The sequence below is a fragment of the Gobio gobio genome (genome assembly GCF_949357685.1).
Source record: "Gobio gobio genome assembly, chromosome: 24".
In the NCBI taxonomy this organism is placed as follows: Eukaryota; Metazoa; Chordata; class Actinopteri; order Cypriniformes; family Gobionidae; genus Gobio; species Gobio gobio.
In genome coordinates this window covers 30,405,312-30,425,443 of record NC_137120.1, presented here as the reverse complement: position 1 = coordinate 30,425,443, position 20,132 = coordinate 30,405,312, and the positions used below count along the sequence as shown (strand labels likewise).

Genomic DNA, 20,132 nt, shown 5'->3' with positions numbered 1-20,132 from the left:
CCGGACACCTAAAAATGTAACTTCCTCCACCCCAGTAAAACCAATGCAATTAATTTTTCTTCAATAATATTTTTTCTTTTTAATTTTGTATTTTGAAGATGATTTGATTGTTTTTTTTATTTATTTATGCAATAATTATGGTCTATTTTTGCCATTGAAATTTATACCAAAATGTATTTTTTGTAAAAAAAATTTTTTTATTATTATTATTATTTCAGTATTTCAGGTTAAAAAAGAAACCAGGACTTCAAAATCAGATTTCCCATTCATTTCCTATGATGGTCATTTTTGACCGAAGAGCACAAGTGGGAGTATTTTTTTTATTAGCATGCTCGAATCATGCCCTCAATCTTTTTGTGTGTTTACATACCTAATGCTAGAAAAGTCACCAAGTTTCATATTCTGATGAAGCTGTGATTTTTACAAATTCAAAATGTGGTTCATAGGTTCAGTTTTTCATAAGTGTGTGTGTGTGTGTGTGTGTGTGTGTGTGTGTGTGTGTGTGTGTGTGTGTGTGTGTGTGTGTGTGTGTGTGTGTGTGTGTGTGTGTGTGTACGTGTGTGGGCATGTTTTCGTGAAATATCAGGACACAAATGTGTGTGTGTGTGTGTGTGTGTGTGTGTGTGTGTGTGTGTGTGTGTGTGTGTGTGTGTGTGTGTGTGTGTGTGTGTGTGTGTGTGTGTGTGTGTGTGTGTGTGTGTGTGTGTGTGTGTGTGTGTGTGTGTGTGTGTGTGTAAGTGTGCCTGTGTGTGTGTGTGAGTGGATGTGTCAATATCACACTCTTGATGTTTTAGAGTGTCACCCCTTTACTGCTGTGTACTTTTTTTCAGCATCGTGGCCGATTTGTAGATTGTACACACAAATATTCTGAGAATTTTTGTGTTTTTGCCGATTTCCCATTCATTTTCTAAGGTCGATCTTTTATGACCGAAGACAATGAACGCTACTTTTTTTTTTTACGATCAATTAGCATGCTCGAATCATGACCCCAATTTTTTTGTGTGTTTACATACTTAATGCTAGAAGTCACCAAGTTTCATATCATTCCGATGAAGCAGTGATTTTTAAAAATTCAAAACAGAACATTTTCTGGTCAGAAATGACCGAAGGGCACCAGAGGGTTAACCCTACAAACCCTTTTTATTTCCACAATTATAGCCCAGTGGAGAAAGAAAATGTACAGTTCATTAAACGCAGTGTTTCAGACTTTTGGGACAACATGCTATAAGAAATAGCGACCAGTAGTGATCGGATCACTGAAAACGCAGGAAGGAAACAGGGCCAATGGAAACCTGCCACAACACAGCTTATAATCGACTTTTCTGCTACATTTGAACAGTACAATAAAACTAAATATTATCATTTAAACCACGGTAAACCATTGTTTTGGTCAAAAGAACCTGTAATTAATCAATTGTGGCAAACAAATGTGACAGCCAGTCCCATATAGCTTATATCTCCCCTAGCAAGTAACATAATAAATCAACATAAACAGATAATAATCACTATGGAAATATACTTTTAGTTAAAAACAAGTGTCAGTCACTTTAGATAGTTACTAACCCGGGAGGAATAATACCAGGGCACATTCCACTGACTTCCCATTGGTTCTCTACTGCTCTGCAACATACCCGGCATATTATACATTAAAGGCAGACTTTCGGGAAGTGCAACTGGTTTATCGGTAGTGAACATGACGCAGTTCACAGAAAACTGTGCTTAGGAAAACACCTTCAAGGTGCCACAGCCACTGTTTCTTTCAAGATGGATAGTATACTGTTTCCAATTTCACACCGTAGGTTTTACGAATGAAGGTGAGTGATTATCTGTTCCCTCTGTTTACCTAGTTGTTGTTTAATATTGATAAATGACTGTTTATTTGTTGTCCACAGAAGAACTTTCACATTTTAATTTCAGTCCGAGAATACATTTACATTTTATTACAGACATGTAGAGCTATTTTTTACGCTATTAGTGATGTTAGGATCTGCACATTACTTTAAAAAGTTTGACTTATCTTAATTAAGCAACAAGCAAGAGTTCACCTATTGATTTTGAGTGTAATATCGCTTTCATGTACTTGGCTATAAAATTAAACAATTCAGCTTATTTAACTAAGCAATATCACACAACACAATATACAAGAGGTCGTTGAGATATTCCTTCCATACCGTAACAATATATTAAACAAAAAATATTAGGCTGTAACAATGTAGTGTATATGGGGGGGGCAAACATATTTTTTTCTTGTTTGCTAAGGTTTAGTTAAAGTTCTAGTTAAATAATTTACTGAAAATCTAAAGGAAAACGGGTCGTTCAAAATATGCACGTTCACTCTGATGAATGATGTATGTCACATCACATTTCAAATTACAAAATGCACGACTAACGTAAATGATATATTTTTAATTCAAAACGGTTAAATTTAAACAAAACATTGAGTAGTTTGCATCACTAGATATTACCATTATCGTTTTAACATTTATCTCGTTAAACAATAGTCATATATGAAATATTTAGCTACTTAAACCTACCTCGCTGACCATTAAAAATGGTAGAGCGCTGGAATTCGCGCGCTACTTCTGTTTACAGTAAAGCCCGCCTTTTTTGATTGGTCAGTCTTTACTGTTAAGAGTTATGCTGCGCTTTCCCCACCTCCTTCAAGGAAATAACGTCTGGAACGCCACTCAAAGTCGGACATTCGACGTGTGTGAACTCGGGGTACATCGATCAACCCCGACCTCAGCGAAACGCGTCATTTGACGTCACTTTCAAGATGTCGGCCAATGAGTATAAACGTTACAAAAACCTAACTTTAACATTAGACATATGTAATATGCCTTCGGTTTTGTTTTCAAAAGGATTTTATGTTGTTTTTATTCTGTTTTGTCATATTTTCCCCAAGAACACGATATGCTCTCGTTGTGTGTTGGCGACATCATGTGGTAAACGTGAACGTGACACCTCTGATAGCCTGGAACTCACTGTCACTGAGGACTAAAGTAGGGCATTTGATTTGGGATATTGGGATATATCTACCCACGTCCAACCTCGTCTGGAACGCAGAATCAGACCACCCTAAAATGAACAATACACAGGTGGTTACTGCCCTGATATCGAGTTATACAGGCTTTACGTGTCACTATCACGCACAAAATAAAAACCGGTTTAATAAGAGTGGAGCGGTACATTTCTCTACTGCTTCAAAACATATATTACTCCGCTCAAACTCTACTCCGGATTTTCCAGCTCCCCGCACGCAAGTCTAAATTTAGACTATAAAAGATTCTAACCCAAACGGCCAAATTTAACTAAGAACATAGTACGCACATAGGGTGAATTCAGGGCGATTGCGACACGTTTTGCCATTGAGATGGCTTGGAAAAAAAGTGTCCCTCCCAATCAACCGGAATTCACCCCTACTACATGGTCAAAATATAATGCTGAATATACGAATAACGTCAAAATAATTATTTATTTATTTGTAGTTACTTAATTTCTGTTGGAGAAATGGGACAGTACTTCTGTCGATGTTGCTTCTGCTTCTTGACTGAAGAAGACAGGAATTCCATCGCCATAAATAAGGAAATCCAACACATCCTTGCAGAGCAGAGGAAAAGAGAACGAAAAGAAATCAAGTTGCTTTTATTGGGTGAGAGGATTCTGTCATTCTTTTATCTAAATTCTATTAAAACTTATAAACACGTTGATTCATTTTAAGACATCGTGTGCGGGAAAAAATACAAAATAGACTCTTGGTTTAGACATTTATCTTGGTGAAAAAGTATTTGAAGACATTTTTCTCTCGCATGACACGTTTTCAGTAAATGGCATTTTGGGTTTGTTACACCATCTCTTGAGGGACTTTCCTGAAATGTGATCAAATAAGTGCTGATTCGACCTGTGACTCTCAACTAACTTCACTTTTCTGGTCCTGAGGTGATTTTGGTGGAATGGATGTTTGACTTCAGTTCTCCTCATTTCTTTTTTTTGCGAAATGGTTTGCTTGAAAAGTGTGCTTGTGCTGTTTTTCTTTAAAAAAGTCGGTTGGTTTGATATTTTCTTATGTTCTATCTAAAGCAATGACATTCATACACAGTTGTTGACCCTATATTATAATAATTGCTATTTTGCTGACCAATATTATATAACTCTAAATAGTGTAGATATGATCTAGGTTATATTCAATTACACTTATACTGTACTTTAAATGTTCAAATTGTCCCATCTTTGCATACTTACCCTGAAATAGTATTTATTTATTTGTATATATATATATATATATATATATATATATATATATATATATATATATATATATATATATACCGATCAGGCATAACATTATGTCGGTCCCCCTTTTGCTGCCAAAACAGCCTTGACCCGTCAAGGCATGTACTCCACCACTAGACCCCTGAAGGTGTGTTGTGGTATCTGGCACCAAAATGTTAGCAGCAGATCCTTTAAGTCCTATAAGTGAGGTGGCGCCTTCATGGTTTGGACTTCAGCACATCCCACAGATGCTCGATTGGATTGAGATCTGGGGAATTTGGAGGCAAAGTCAACACCTCAAACTCATTGTTGTGCTCCTCAAACCATTATCCTGCTGAAAGAGGTGACAGCCACCAGGAAATACCATTTCCATGAAAGGTCTGCAACAATGCAGGTTTGCCTTCTTCACATAGTTCATCCTGGTGCCATGTGTTCTCCATGTAAGCGACCCACACGTACCCGGCCATCCACGTGATGTAAAAGAAAATTTGATTCATCAGACCAGGCCACCTTCTTCCATTGCTCTGTGGTCCAGTTCTGATGCTCACACATGTTGGCTCTTTCGGTGGTGGACAGGGGTCAGCATGGGCACCCTGACTGGTCTGCTGCTATGTAGCCCCATACGCAACAAACTGTGATGCACTGTGTATTCTGACACCTTTCTATCAGAACCAGCATTAAGTAGCTCACCTGTTTGATCGGAGCACACGGGCCAGCCTTCGCTCCCCACGTGCATCAATGAGCCTTGGCCGTCCATGACCCTGTCGCCGGTTCACCACTGTTCCCTCCTTGGACCACTTTTGATAGATACTGACCACTGCAGACCGGGAACACTCCAAAAGAGCTGCAATTTTGGAGATGCTCTGACCCAGTCGTCTAGCCATCATAATTTGGCCCTTGTCAAACTCGCTCAAATCCTTACGCTTTGCCATTTTTCCTGCTTCTAACACATCAACTTTGAGGACAAAATGTTCACTTGCTGCCTAATATATCCCACTCACTAACAGGTGCCATGATGAAGATATAATCAGTGTTATTCACTTCACCTGTCATAATGTTATGCCTGATCGTTGTATATACTACTTCACTTTCAATCAAATTCCATTTTTTTCCTTAATCTTTGCTAACCTTTGGTAAGCAGGAACAACATTTTTGTAACAATATTTTCTAAGTTCATACAATTTAAGGAAGAAATATCAAAACACACCCAGTGTTGAGCCATTAAGACCATTAAATTAATCATTAAAAGAAAAATCTTATACATATTTCAGTTCACATAACACTGTGCACAATGGCTATTTTAAGAGCAGTGTAAAGTTATGTAAACCACTATCAGTAAAGCACATTTATTTGATTTATTTTCCATTTTTCAGTCACATGATTTTTTTTACTTTCATTTAGGCACGGGAGAAAGTGGAAAGACAACGTTTATGAAGCAGATGAAGATCATTCATGGAAAGGGCTTTTCAGATGATGAGAGGCGTAACTACGCTAAACTGGTTTTCCAAAATATCTTCCAAGCTATGAGTGCAATAACAGAAGCCATGAACACGCTAAAGATTCCCTACTCCAATCCACAGAACGAGGTGATCAAGAGGCCGAGTGTGTAACTTATATATATACTAACTTAAAGTGCCCCTATTATGCTTTTTTGGATGCTACCTCTCTAATATAGCTGTTTCTGAAACTAAAAGGTCTGCGAAGTTTCAAAGATCAAAGTGCACAATAAATTGAGTTATTGGCCCTGTCCCAAATGGCACATTTTACGGTCTTGTGGACTTACAATGGCCGCCATGTGTACACGATTGTGAAGTCCACGAGACCATAGGGTGTTCCATTTGTCATTTTAGGTTTCAGAAGGGTGCTCGTGAGTGGACTTCTTCCCGAGCGGTCTTTTAAGAAGACCAAGTGTTCAGGGTATCATTTGGGACAGGGCCATTGTCTCCCAAAAGAAAGAACCAATTCTGAACTGCCTGAAATGAGTCAGTAATTCCAGTCTTACTTCTTGCACAAACCTATGTAATTTTTGTAATTGCATAATGCCAGCCTATGGTACAGTGGCCCAGTAGGGCACAACACAGCGAAAATTAAAAAAGCTAATATAAGTTAACTACACCGCAGAAAGTCACAACACAATGGAAACAAGCCACAACACAATGGAATCGCCACAACACAACAAAAACAAGCCACAACACAATGGAATCGCCACAACACAACAAAAACAAGCCACAACACAATGGAATCGCCACAACACAACAAAAACAAGCCACAACACAATGGAATCGCCACAACACAACAAAAACAAGCCACAACACAATGGAATCGCCACAACACAATGGAAACAACCCACAAAAACAATGGAAACAAGCCACGACACAACCGAATCGCCACAAAACCATGGAAACAAGCCAAAAAATGGAAACAAACCAAAATACAATGGAAAACCCAAAACACAATGGAAACAAGGCACAACACAACAGAATTGCCACAAAACAATGGAAACAAGCCACAAAAAATGGAAACAGCCCAAAATACAATAGAAAAGCCACAACACAATGGAAACTAGCCACAACACAACAAAAACACGCCACAACACAATGGAATCACCACAACACAACAAAAACAAGCCACAATACAATGGAGCCACAACACAACAAAAACAAACCACAAAACAATGGAAACAACCCACAAAACAATGGAAACAAGCCACGACACAATGGAATTGCCACAAAACAATGGAAACAAGCCACAACACAATGGAAACAACCCACAAAACAATGGAAACAAGCCACGACACAACGGAATTGCCACAAAACAATGGAAACAAGCCACAACACAACAAAAACAAACCACAACACAATGGAAACAAGCTACAACACAATGGAAACAAGCCACAACGGAATTGCCACGAAAAAATTTAAACAAGCCAAAAAAATGGAAACAAACCAAAATACAATGGAAAAACCAGAGCACAATGGAAACAAGCCACAACACAACGGAATTGCCACAAAATAATTGAAACAAGCCACAATACAACGGGAACAAGCCACAACACAATGGAAACAAACCAAAATACAATAGAAAAGCCACAACACAATGGAAACAAGCCACAACACAATGGAATCACCACAAAACAACAAAAACAAGCCACAAGACAATGGAAACAACCCACAAAACAATGGAAACAGGCCACGACACAACGGAATTACCACAAAACCATGGAAACAAGCCAAAAAATGGAAACAAACCAAAATACAATGGAAAACTCAAAACGCAATGGAAACAAGCCACAACACAACAAAAACAAGCCACAACACAATGGAATAGCCACAACACAACAAAAACAAGCCACAACACAATGGAATCGCCACAACACAGCAAAAACAAACCACAATACAATGGAAACAACCCACAAAACAATGGAAACAAGCCACGACACAACGGAATTGCCACAAAACAACGGAAACAAGCCAAAAATGGAAACAAACCAAAATACAATGGAAAACCCAAAACACAATGGAAACAAACTACAACACAACAGAATTGTCACAAAACAATGGAAACAAGCCACAACACAATGGAAACAAGCCAAAATACAATAGAAAAGCCACAACACAATGGAAACAAGCCACAAAAATGGAAACAAACCAAAATACAATAGAAAAGCCAAAACACAATGGAAACAAGCCACAACACAACGGAATTGCCACGAAACAATGGAAACAAGCCAAAAAATGGAAACAAACCAAAATACAATGGAAAAACCAGAGCACAATGGAAACAAGCCACAATACAACGGAAACAAGCCACAACACAATGGAATCACCACAACACAACAAAAACAAACCACAACACAATGGAATAACCACTACACAACAAAAACAAACCACAACACAATGGAAACAAGCCACAACACAGTGGAATGGCCACAAAACAATGGAAACAAGCCAAAAAATTAAAACAAACCAAAATACAATGGAAAAACCAAAACACAATGGAAACAAGGCACAACACAACAGAATTGCCACAAAACAATGGAAACAAGCCACAAAAAATGGAAACAGCCCAAAATACAATAGAAAAGCCACAACACAATGGAAACTAGCCACAACACAACAAAAACAAGCCACAACACAATGGAATCACCACAACACAACAAAAACAAGCCACAATACAATGGAGCCACAACACAACAAAAACAAACCACAAAACAATGGAAACAACCCACAAAACAATGGAAACAAGCCACGACACAACGGAATTGCCACAAAACAATGGAAACAAGCCACAACACAATGGAAACAACCCACAAAACAATGGAAACAAGCCACGACACAACGGAATTGCCACAAAACAATGGAAACAAGCCACAACACAACAAAAACAAACCACAACACAATGGAAACAAGCTACAACACAATGGAAACAAGCCACAACGGAATTGCCACGAAAAAATTTAAACAAGCCAAAAAAATGGAAACAAACCAAAATACAATGGAAAAACCAGAGCACAATGGAAACAAGCCACAACACAACGGAATTGCCACAAAATAATTGAAACAAGCCACAATACAACGGAAACAAGCCACAACACAATGGAAACAAACCAAAATACAATAGAAAAGCCACAACACAATGGAAACAAGCCACAACACAATGGAATCACCACAAAACAACAAAAACAAGCCACAAGACAATGGAAACAACCCACAAAACAATGGAAACAGGCCACGACACAACGGAATTACCACAAAACCATGGAAACAATCCAAAAAATGGAAACAAACCAAAATACAATGGAAAACTCAAAACGCAATGGAAACAAGCCACAACACAACAAAAACAAGCCACAACACAATGGAATAGCCACAACACAACAAAAACAAGCCACAACACAATGGAATCGCCACAACACAGCAAAAACAAACCACAATACAATGGAAACAACCCACAAAACAATGGAAACAAGCCACGACACAACGGAATTGCCACAAAACAACGGAAACAAGCCAAAAATGGAAACAAACCAAAATACAATGGAAAACCCAAAACACAATGGAAACAAACTACAACACAACAGAATTGTCACAAAACAATGGAAACAAGCCACAACACAATGGAAACAAGCCAAAATACAATAGAAAAGCCACAACACAATGGAAACAAGCCACAAAAATGGAAACAAACCAAAATACAATAGAAAAGCCAAAACACAATGGAAACAAGCCACAACACAACGGAATTGCCACGAAACAATGGAAACAAGCCAAAAAATGGAAACAAACCAAAATACAATGGAAAAACCAGAGCACAATGGAAACAAGCCACAATACAACGGAAACAAGCCACAACACAATGGAATCACCACAACACAACAAAAACAAACCACAACACAATGGAATAACCACTACACAACAAAAACAAACCACAACACAATGGAAACAAGCCACAACACAGTGGAATGGCCACAAAACAATGGAAACAAGCCAAAAAATTAAAACAAACCAAAATACAATGGAAAAACCAAAACACAACGGAATTGCCACAAAACAATGGAAACAAGCCACAATACAACAGAAACAAGCCACAACACAATGGAAACAAGCCACAAAAATAGAAACAAACCAAAATACAATAGAAAAGCCACATCACAATGGAAACAAGCCACAACACAACGGAATCACCACAACACAACAAAAACAAGCCACAATACCAAGGAAAAGCCACAACACAATGGAATCACCACAACACAACGGAATCGCCACAACACAACGGAACTGCCACCACACAATGGAAATGCTCCCGCTCTTTTCTCAGCCAGGGGGTGACAAGAAACGGGGCTGTGAAATTAATTCCACAGTAATACAGTATATGCAAAGTTCAAGGGTCCATAAAAAAAGTATGGTAAAACTGCCACTAGCATAAAGCCTGCATGTTAACATTGACACAATCTCTATGGTGGCTCTGAGAAACGGCACTCTGAAATGGGCTGATTGCACAAAAGACATCTATGTATGTATTGGGCCATATGGGAAATTCAAGGGTTTATAAAACAATATATTGGTACAGTAAAAAAACTAAAAAAATTTTGGTTTCGATAGTCTATTCTCCATTGCCTCTAGTATAAACCCTGCATAAAACAATGCAGTTTTAACAAATCCATTTGCATGCACTTCCAAAGGATGAGGATGATATGGTAAAACCAACACTATTGTTACTGTTCGTATCACTGTGTGTGAAGTGCTGAGGAAGCTTCCAGAGCTGAAATTTATATATGGTAATGGGAAGACCAATCACAACAGACTGGGCCATCTGACCAATCAGAGCAGAGTAGACCAATCACAACAGACTGAGTCAGAGCTGAGTAGGCTCTCAGAAAGGAGGGGTTTAGAAAGACAGAATCCTTTATCAAACCGTTTCAGACACTGTGAGAAAAGAGGTGATGTTGCAATGTATATTATGTGAAAATTAAAGTGTTTTTTGACGTAGTAGACGTCTAAAACAAAATTAGGAACCTTTAAAATAGCATAATAGGGACACTTTAATAAAGATTGGATATTGTACTGTTATATATTTGCAGTCTCATGAGTTCTGTGATATCTGTAGATTTATGGCCAGTGGTTCCAGGATCAGAACATACATCAGATAACGCAGCTGCAGAGAAGTTACGTAGAGGCTATTCGTCACTTATGGGAAGACCAAGGCTTTAAGATCTGCTATGGACGGCGCAGAGAGTATCAGCTACTAGACTCCACTAAGTAGTAAGTGTGTTCAAGACAATTCCTGTCTTTTACTGACTGACATGTCTATGTCCTCTATTTCCCTGATGCCACTGACAATTCATGAATCATATGACAAATCATGAATCAATCGCACGGCACATGGTATGGTTTTAAACTAAAGTGATTGAATTATGTTTCTTAAAGCTTTATTGGTAACTTGGATCGCATCACAGCCGAAGGCTACATCCCTACAAATCAAGACGTTCTTCAAGTCCGATTCCCCACTTCCGGCATCTTAGACCATTGCTTTACATTGGAGAAGATGACTCTCAGGTACGGCAATGAACAACCAGGCCTCTTAACATTATATAAGTTATGCTGGTATTGAAAGGTCATGATTTTTTTTCTTCTGTGGAAAAACAAAAGAAGATATTTTGAAGTAGGGGTGAGCAATATGACCAAAATCACATCATGAGTCATTTTATTTCACAATAATGACATTGCAAATCACGGTTTCTACTTACAAAAAGTAAGTATACTTATTCATTTTATTAAGAATAGGCTACAAAGTTCAAAGTTTAAGTAAAGAGTTTTTGCTTTTAAAAAAAATATTCTAGCTTCATGTATTCTTTTTTATCAACACTTGAATATGGGTAATTTTCATAAAAAATGCAACATTTTGAACAAAAAGCTGAGAAAATCACGTTTTTGTCAAAGAAAAAGACTACATCTCTCCCAAGGCTTCACAGTCCTATAGCGCTTCCTGAGGGCTATTCCAGAAAGCACTCCGCGTTCAGTCAGTTACTAATGGAATGGGGGTTTTGCTTAGAAGCCTATCACCTTCAAGTTCTACAAAACGAGCCAATGGCAAAACAATGCCATGGGTCTGTGGAATTTGTTATAGCGAACTTGGTTCTTGGGCATGGGGCACGCTGATCGCCTGCTACCGCCCCCAGTGCAATTCTTACCCGAAGGTGCATGAGGTTGTGATGCAGCTGCATCCTCAGAGCGTCTCCACTTGGCGTGGAGATCCCAAGCACCCGTCCAAAGCTGTGGGTTCTTGACCACCGTAGTGGCCGAAGCCTACAGAGCTGCGTGTCAGGCCGCATCTGCTTTGCATGCCATCCTGCAAGTATACCTGGCCACGGTTTTAAAAACCATGCACGAGGGTGGTGCTTACCCAGGGCTTATACAGGAAGTGTGCACTGCCACCGACTTCGCTCTTCGAGCGACGAAGATCACTGCGCAGTCCCTGGGTCAGGTGATGTCCACTTTGGTGGTCCAGGAGTGTATGTGTGTCTGTATAAGCCCTGGGTCAGCACCACCCTCGTGCAGGGCAGTCCTCCCTGCGGGCAGGCATTGTGTGGCATATTTCCACGAGGGATATGCTTTCCTGTGTACCTTGGTATCAGGCGTTGAGCCTAGCCCCTCGTTCGTGCTAGCCTCTTGGCAGGGAGCTCCGGTCAGCGCAGGATGCTGGAAGACAGCCATTGTGGCGAGATTAGATAGGGACCCCCATTCTGTCAGTCACTGACGTAACGTGGAGCGACTGACTGAAAGGGAACGTCTCAGTTACGTATGTAACCCTCGTTCCCTGAAGGAAGGAACAGAGACGTTACATCCCCTTGCCACAACCGCTGTAATCTCATAATGCGAGATTGCATGCGCGGCTCCTTATATTATATACCCACGCTGGTGGGCGGAGTTCGCTATGCCAATTCCGCAGACCCATGGCATTGTTTTGCCATTGGCTCCTTTTGTAGAACTCGAAGGTGTTAGGCTTCTAAGCGAAACTCCCATTCTGTCAGTCACTGACATAACATCTCTGTTCCCTCCTTCAGGGAACGAGGGAAACATACCCTGAACTCTCCCTTGCTTACTTGAGGTATGTTGGTTCCAAAAACATGTCCGGGAGTAAATTCAGCCAATCCAGAGTATGTTCACGGTTAACTCACAAGACAGTCTCAGCAGAGAGACGAATTGACGATTATTATTTCTTTTGTTTAATGGCTATTACATACATAACATGCATATTACTACCTATTTGGTGTTTGTTTGGTGCTAATTATATAATAAAAAGAAAGACTACATATACTACAAAGATAACAGTCGTTGCTTGCAAAAATAACATTGCTGTATAACTTTATTTTTTATGTTTAATCATTTTTCTTCCACATTGCTTGAAAGACAAGTTATATCATGTTTTTATTATACAAATACATTAGCATAGAAAATTGTGAAAATATTTTTTTTTTATAGTGCTTTATATATCGATATAATGATATATATAATATTGTGTGCAATCTGTCACGTCCCCACTGAAGCCTCATCAATAAGTCACGCATGCGCTGAACACAACGTAGAAGTAAACTAACCCTCCGCAGCAGGTTATATACTCACAGACAGTGAGTTGCTATGGCTACTTACATACCCTGAAAATTACCTCTGTTTTTGGAACCGAAAGTTGAGGTTGTTCGCTTACTTACCCTTAAACATATCTGATATGTCACATAACCTGCTTTCTGGAATAGAGAAAGTTTCCTTTGTATTGTTCATCTGTTGTCATACTGTTTGATTTGCCCTCATGTGTCTCACCTATGTCTTGTTAATTACATTGTTTAGTCCCTAGTGTTTCTTTGGGTGCGTCTCAAACAGCTCCCTAGTTCGGGTGGGGTGTGTGTGTGTGTGTGTGTGTGTGTGTGGGGGTGGGGGGTGGGGGGGGGGGGGTGCTGACAATTCACATGCATTGTGTGTGGTTTGTTGTGTTTACATAACTTACAAGGAACCTCAGGCAAATGAGTTAATTATGCTGACAGAACAAATGTTTGAGGAAATCAAGGTGAGATGCTATCTGATTCAGAAGAAACAGATTTTAGGGACAAATAGGCCTGGTACAAATGAACCACTCCAGACCAAATATAAAGGTGGATGGGATTAAACTTGATTTCTGGTCTGTATGTCTTTTCAGGATTGTAGATGTCGGTGGTCAGAGAGGACAGAGAAAGAAGTGGATCCATTGCTTTGAGAATGTGACGTCGCTCATATTTCTAGCCTCCCTCAGCGAATACGACCTACTTCTGGAGGAGAATAACAAAGATGTATGCTTCCTAATATCGCTCCTGTCCTTCTTGTGTAATATTGATAAATCTGTTAATCTGTGTACTCTTCCTCTTTTTGGCTACAGAACCGTATGGAAGAGAGCTTGTCACTGTTCTACACGACCATCCACTCAAATTGGTTTGCTAATTCCTCCGTCATCCTGTTCCTGAACAAAACGGACATCCTGGCCGAGAAGGTTCAATTCTCAGATATAAAAACATACTTTCCTGGATTTCAAGGTAGTTTGGTGTACATTCAATTAAAGTGAAAAGCAGCATTATGTGTGACCTCTTTTTTGTCATACCTGATTCACTCTTCCTTTCCTTTCCTCGGATCTTCAGGTAAACGTCGGGACGTTCAAGATGCCAGGATGTTTATCGAAAGTTTATACATACAGAAAGCGGTTTCCTACGAGACAAAGACCTCAAAAAAAGTCTACCCTCACTTCACCTGCGCCACGGACACCAAAAACATCCGACAAGTCTTCACCGACGTGAAAGACACTGTCCTCGTCAAGGCTTTAGAGGATTTTGGATTTTTCTAATGAGCCCAAAACGCACTTTCAGTTTGCATGAGCCAAATTAATGTTTTATAATTATTTATGACAGAGCATTCTTAGACAAAATGTAATTAAGAGTTAGTTTTCTATTGGCCTGTATGTATGCTTGGGCTGTTGGAGAAAATATATATATTTTTAAATACACAAACAAAAAGGATTATGTGGTCAAATGTCAAAATAACTCCAATATCATACACTAGAGTTATGTGGGGTGGAGGTAAATTAAGTACGATCTGCTTTGATGTCACAATTGTGTTGCATTGTGGTCTATGGATCTGCCTGAAGTGTTGCTGTGTTCACGCCATGTCGTAACGTGACTGGGAATAATGTGTTTCTATGGCAACGATATCAACACCTAAATTAATCTGCAGATGTCAGGTGGTACTAGTTGAAATCTTGGTATTATGGTAATTATCACATGGCGTGAATGCACCTTGTACATATTGAGTAGACTCGCTCCCTCTGTCAAAATCGAGGGGTCGATGGTCAGTGGCGGAGCCAGAGGGGTGTCCAGGGCGGTTCTTGGCACATGGTCCCAAGTGCCACCCCAAAATTTAGATCACCACGTCCATTTCACCTCCTGAAAAGAGAGCATTGAAAGGAGCATTTTTTTTAAGTTCATCAGCACGGCACATTGTTCATGTATTAACGTTGAATATTTACAGAGTATTAAAGGAACACGCCAACTTTTTGGGACTTTATCTTATTCACCGTATCCCCCAGAGTTAGATAAGTCCATACATACCATTCTCATCTCTGTGCGTGCCATAACTCTGTCTGACGCACACACACGCTAGCCTAGCTTAGCACAAAGACTGGAGGTAAACGGCTCCAGCTAGCCTACTGCTCAATAAGTGACAAAATAACGCCAACATTTTCCTATTTACATCTTGTGATGTGTATAGTTACATCGTGTACTAAGACCGACGGAAAATGAAAAGTTATCGGATTTCTAGACCGATATGGCTAGGAACTATTCTCTCATTCCTGCGTAGGAATCAAGGAACTTTGCTGCCGTACCATGGGTGCAGTGGCTCATTGATATTACACAGCGCCTGAAAATAGGCTAACTTCCGTCAACATAACCAACATGACAACCTGCTTGCACAAGGAGAGCGTGCTGGGGACTATTTTCAGGCGCTGTGTAATATCATTGCGCCTGCCATGGTACGGCAGCAAAGTTCTTGATTACTATGCAGTAATGAGAGTATAGTTCCTAGCCATATCTCAACTTTTCATTTTCCGTCGGTCTTAGTACACGATGTAACTATACACATCACAACATGTAAATAGGAAAATGCTGGCGTTATTTTGTCACTTATTGAGCAGTAGGCTAGCTGGAGCCCTTTACCTCCAGTCTTTGTGCTTAGCTAGGCTAGGGGTGGGTGCGTCAGACAGAGTTATGGCACGCACAGAGATGAGAATGGTATGTATGGACTTATCTAACTCTTGGGATACAGTGAATAAGCTAAAGTCCCAAAAAAGTCGCCGTGTTCCTTTAACGTTAGTTGCCAAACAGACGGTTAAGAATAAAGGGGGTTGGCGCTCAAGCGCAGAGTTATTTAAAATCCTGCTGCACCATTCACATAGTTTTCCATTAAATCACACAATTTGTCAACAAACCTTTGTTAACGTATATGAATTCTCCCTAGGCTGTAAGAGTATGTCCATTTTTCAGTGTTTGTCTTTCTGTGTATTTAATAAAGCCTATGGAGAGATATAATATAGATTGCCCTTTCTGTTTCCGTTTGCACAGTTCTTACAGCAAAGCACAAATCGAGGCCAATTTTTTCTTTCTTGAAGTGAACTTATTGCCTGTATGGTGATTAGATTCACTGTTTTGCAATGTCGGCTTGAACATGAGAAAGCTGCGTCTGGTGTATGTCGCTTCATCCATAGCGTGCACACAGAGAGCACGTTTTGGGCTTGAACGGACAAAAATAGTCGTTTTGGCGAGTATCATTGTAAATACAGTCAGCTATGAAGTCCCTGTAAAGGCAATTCTGAGATTTGTTTCTAAACACATTATAAATGTTAGAAATGTATTGCTGAAACACATTACAAAGACTGTGAACTATGAAGTACTGAATTCAGAAGTTAGACCGTTAAACAGTTTTTCACCGTTGCTGTGGTCAGGATTTTCTGGGCGGGGCTAAAACGGTGGCTTGATGACGCACTGGAGCCACCGAGCCTGGCTCCTCCCCTAACACGATCATAACTAGAGCACATTCGCATCAGTTCGATCGCGAATTACTGTTAGTACTGTTAGTTACTATAGTCAACAACTTACATAACAGCTTACAAAACAAAAACGATGAAGAGGTGGATAAATTTTGTGAACAGCAACCTTGATGGAGAGCTGAGGATCATCACCGACACCTACCTCTGCAGTGACTTTACACCGGATCGTTTTACGAACTTTCACCGGAGACAACTGGGATTCACTGATAATCCGCTGCAGAACCGACTAACCCCGCCCAGGCCTTCATCCTCCCGTCCCGCCGACATCTGGTGCGTCGTCGTGATCATAGACGCTCGTGATCAGGTGAGTGTTGTCTTGTGTGCTACTGCCGCTTTCCCGCGAGTGGGCGTGGTTTCGGCGCCGACAGCGGACACACCCACAGCGTTTGAGAGCAGAGAATGCTGCTCATTTGGCTGGGTGGTTAATAACACATTTATCTGTGGTGTGAGGAACTCAGAACACATGTTTAGTTTTGACTTTACAGGGACTTTAAATGAATGTAAGCAGTTAAAAAAAAAAAAATTGTATGCTTGTCTATATATTGGATTCAATATTGCGCATTCGGTCTTAAAGAGGTGATGAATTGAGAAATCAACTTTCCTTTGAGCTTGTGATATATAAAAGTTCATCGTAATATAAGAATATCCTGTAAGTTTCAGGGCTGAAAACGCCCTTGTTAATCAAAGAAAAGCTTTTATAGACACCAGGCCCAGAAAACGAGAGATCTCAGAATATGTCGACCATTGACTCCATAGAATGCAGAAGCACCGCCTCAAGCCCCTCGAACGCAGATGAACCAGTGGCAGTTGAGTATCAGTTGCGCTGGGACCGGAACTCGGACATCTTTAGGTTTCAGCGCCATAGAGATACATGGGAAAATCCGAAACTCTCATCGTTTGATAGTGTTTATGTGTTTATGGTAAAACGATGTGCCTGGGGTACTGTAACACTGATTCCAGGTATCCTGAGAGGATTTTCTGGTGGTCATACTCTCATTAAGCTACGATTAAAGTTAGTGAGTCCCTGCTAACATACAAACCAAAATAACTAACTGTTCTCACGTCATATAACGTTAACAGTGTAGGCCAAAAACAGATAAACGAAGGTCTGCATTTCAGTACCTCTCCGTATTAAACTGGTTAAATGTACATTAATTTAATCTTACCCTGCGGTTCGGTACATGAACAGTGTTGATGTACAGTGTAGCGATCGTGACGACCGTAACATGAGACTTCTCCCGTTTGCATTGTGATCTGTAAATCCTAGCTTCCAAATGAATCTCCCACATTTATTTTCAAATCTTTTATATATTTAAGTCCCACTTGAATGCTCCTCAACGAGAGGTGGTCCTTCTGTGCCACAGAATATTTGTTTAGATATGTTTAAGGTCTGCATCTGTCTTATTAAGGAGGACTCCTATTTTGATGGATATTATAGTCTACAGGTAGTGAAAGGGAGTTTATCGGAGTTGTTTTCAGATACAAAGTTTCTGCGTAGTTGCGTAGCTGTCAACAGAGGGACAGAAAAGTCTCATATTTCATCAAAAAGATCTTAATTTGTGACCTGAAGTCTTACAGGTTTGAAACGACATGAGAGTGAGTAATTAATGACAGAATTTAAATTTTTGGGTGGACTATCCCTTTAAGACAGGGATGTACATAATTTATTTAACATACTTTTTCCCCCATTCATATTTCTATATTCAAAATGTTATATTTAAAATAACTATTTTGTTGTTGGATTTTGTTGATACTGATTTCATTTGATTTCATTGAGTCCTAGTGCTGTTAGAAAGCTGCTCAGCCAATCAAAATCAAGAAACCAAATAACACAGACTGTATTATGTGACACTGGACCAGTCAAAAGTGTTAAATTAAATACAATGTCAGGGATTTCCAGGAACTCTACACATACACATTATCACACTATCCTCTATTCTTCAGGGCAATAAGGACACAGTGTCTTTTTGTAGCCAAAAAGCCACAACATCTCATGACCATTTAAATCTATAACTCAAAAATAGAGGATACATTTTCCACTGAAAATAGGGTATTAAAAAAAAATAAAAAAAAGTCATACATATTCTTGTTAACTGAAGCACATGTTTCGATTCGATGACATTTAAAGCAGTTCAACAAACCCAACACATTTGAATTATTTTAGTATCAAAGCTAAATCATTGGATACCGGAATCTACATCTTTATTGCATTGCATTAGGAGTGAATACCAATTTCACAGCTACAGCTTTCACAACAGATCATGCAAATATGCTTCACAAATAGCAAGCTACACTCCAAAACATACCCTCCTCATCCTGGAAGTGATATTATATTATATTATATTGGTAACAGGTATTGGTTATGATTAAAGGGATAGTTCACCCCAAAAAAATTAAATTAGCCCATGATTTATTCACCCTCAAGTCACCCTCAAATGGCTGTTTCTGTTTTGAAGTCTATAAAAGTGCATCTATCCATCATAAACGTGCTCCACACGGCTTTGGGAGGTTAATAAAGGCCTTCTGAAGCGAAGTGATGCATTTGTGTAAGAAAAATAACCATATTTAAAACTTTACAAACCGTAATCTCTAACTTCCGCTAACTGTCGTACGCGCGTTCCAGCATATGACGTAGGAGAATATGCTAGTTCTCGCGAGAACCAAGTTTTGTTTTGCTCTATCCTCTGTGCTTCAGTGTTCATCACCGGAACTTGCGCTACGTCTGCGTCCTACGTCATACTCTGGAACGGCAGTCTCTCGTGAACGCGTGTACGACAGATAGCGGAAGTTAGAGATTACAGTGTGTAAAGTTTTAAATATAGATATTTTTCTCACACAAACGCATCGCTTCGCTTCAGAAGGCCTTTTCCACAACCCGTGTAGACCACTTTTATGATGGATAGATGCACTTTTATGGACTTCATAACAGAAACAGCCATTCACTGGCATTATAAAGCTTGGAAGAGCCAGGACATTTTTTAATTTAACTCCGATAATATGTGCTTTATAAGTACTAATAAACAGCCAATATTCTGGTAATATGCATGCTAATACGCATTAATAGCGAGAATTAAACCCTTTATATTATATTATATTATATTATATTATATTATATTATATTATATTATATTATATTATATTATATTATATTATATTAAGATGAAACTGAAAGTAACAAAATGTTGACCTTTGCAGGGCACATAGCAGCCAACTGTACTCTAAAGTTTGTTTTGATTACA

The 20,132-nt window shown here is 39.4% G+C and overlaps 1 protein-coding gene across 2 annotated transcripts; it reads left to right on the top strand.

Annotated features, from left to right (window-relative positions):
- Positions 1–1,641: 1,641 nt before the first annotated feature.
- Positions 1,642–16,394, top strand: LOC307121162 (guanine nucleotide-binding protein subunit alpha-14-like). 2 transcript variants are annotated; one of them, XM_079808648.1, is made up of 9 exons: positions 1,642–1,814; positions 3,489–3,652; positions 5,674–5,858; positions 10,879–11,033; positions 11,199–11,327; positions 13,963–14,092; positions 14,179–14,332; positions 14,435–15,318; positions 16,068–16,394. In XM_079808648.1, exons 2-8 carry the CDS (start codon positions 3,511–3,513, stop codon positions 14,635–14,637), a joined length of 1,098 nt encoding a protein of 365 aa, XP_079664774.1. In that variant the 5' UTR covers positions 1,642–1,814; positions 3,489–3,510; the 3' UTR covers positions 14,638–15,318; positions 16,068–16,394. The 2 variants fall into 2 exon arrangements, with proteins under 2 accessions (XP_079664774.1, XP_079664775.1); XM_079808649.1 differs by lacking the exon at positions 3,489–3,652 and having other exon boundaries at positions 1,670–1,814.
- Positions 16,395–20,132: the final 3,738 nt, after the last annotated feature.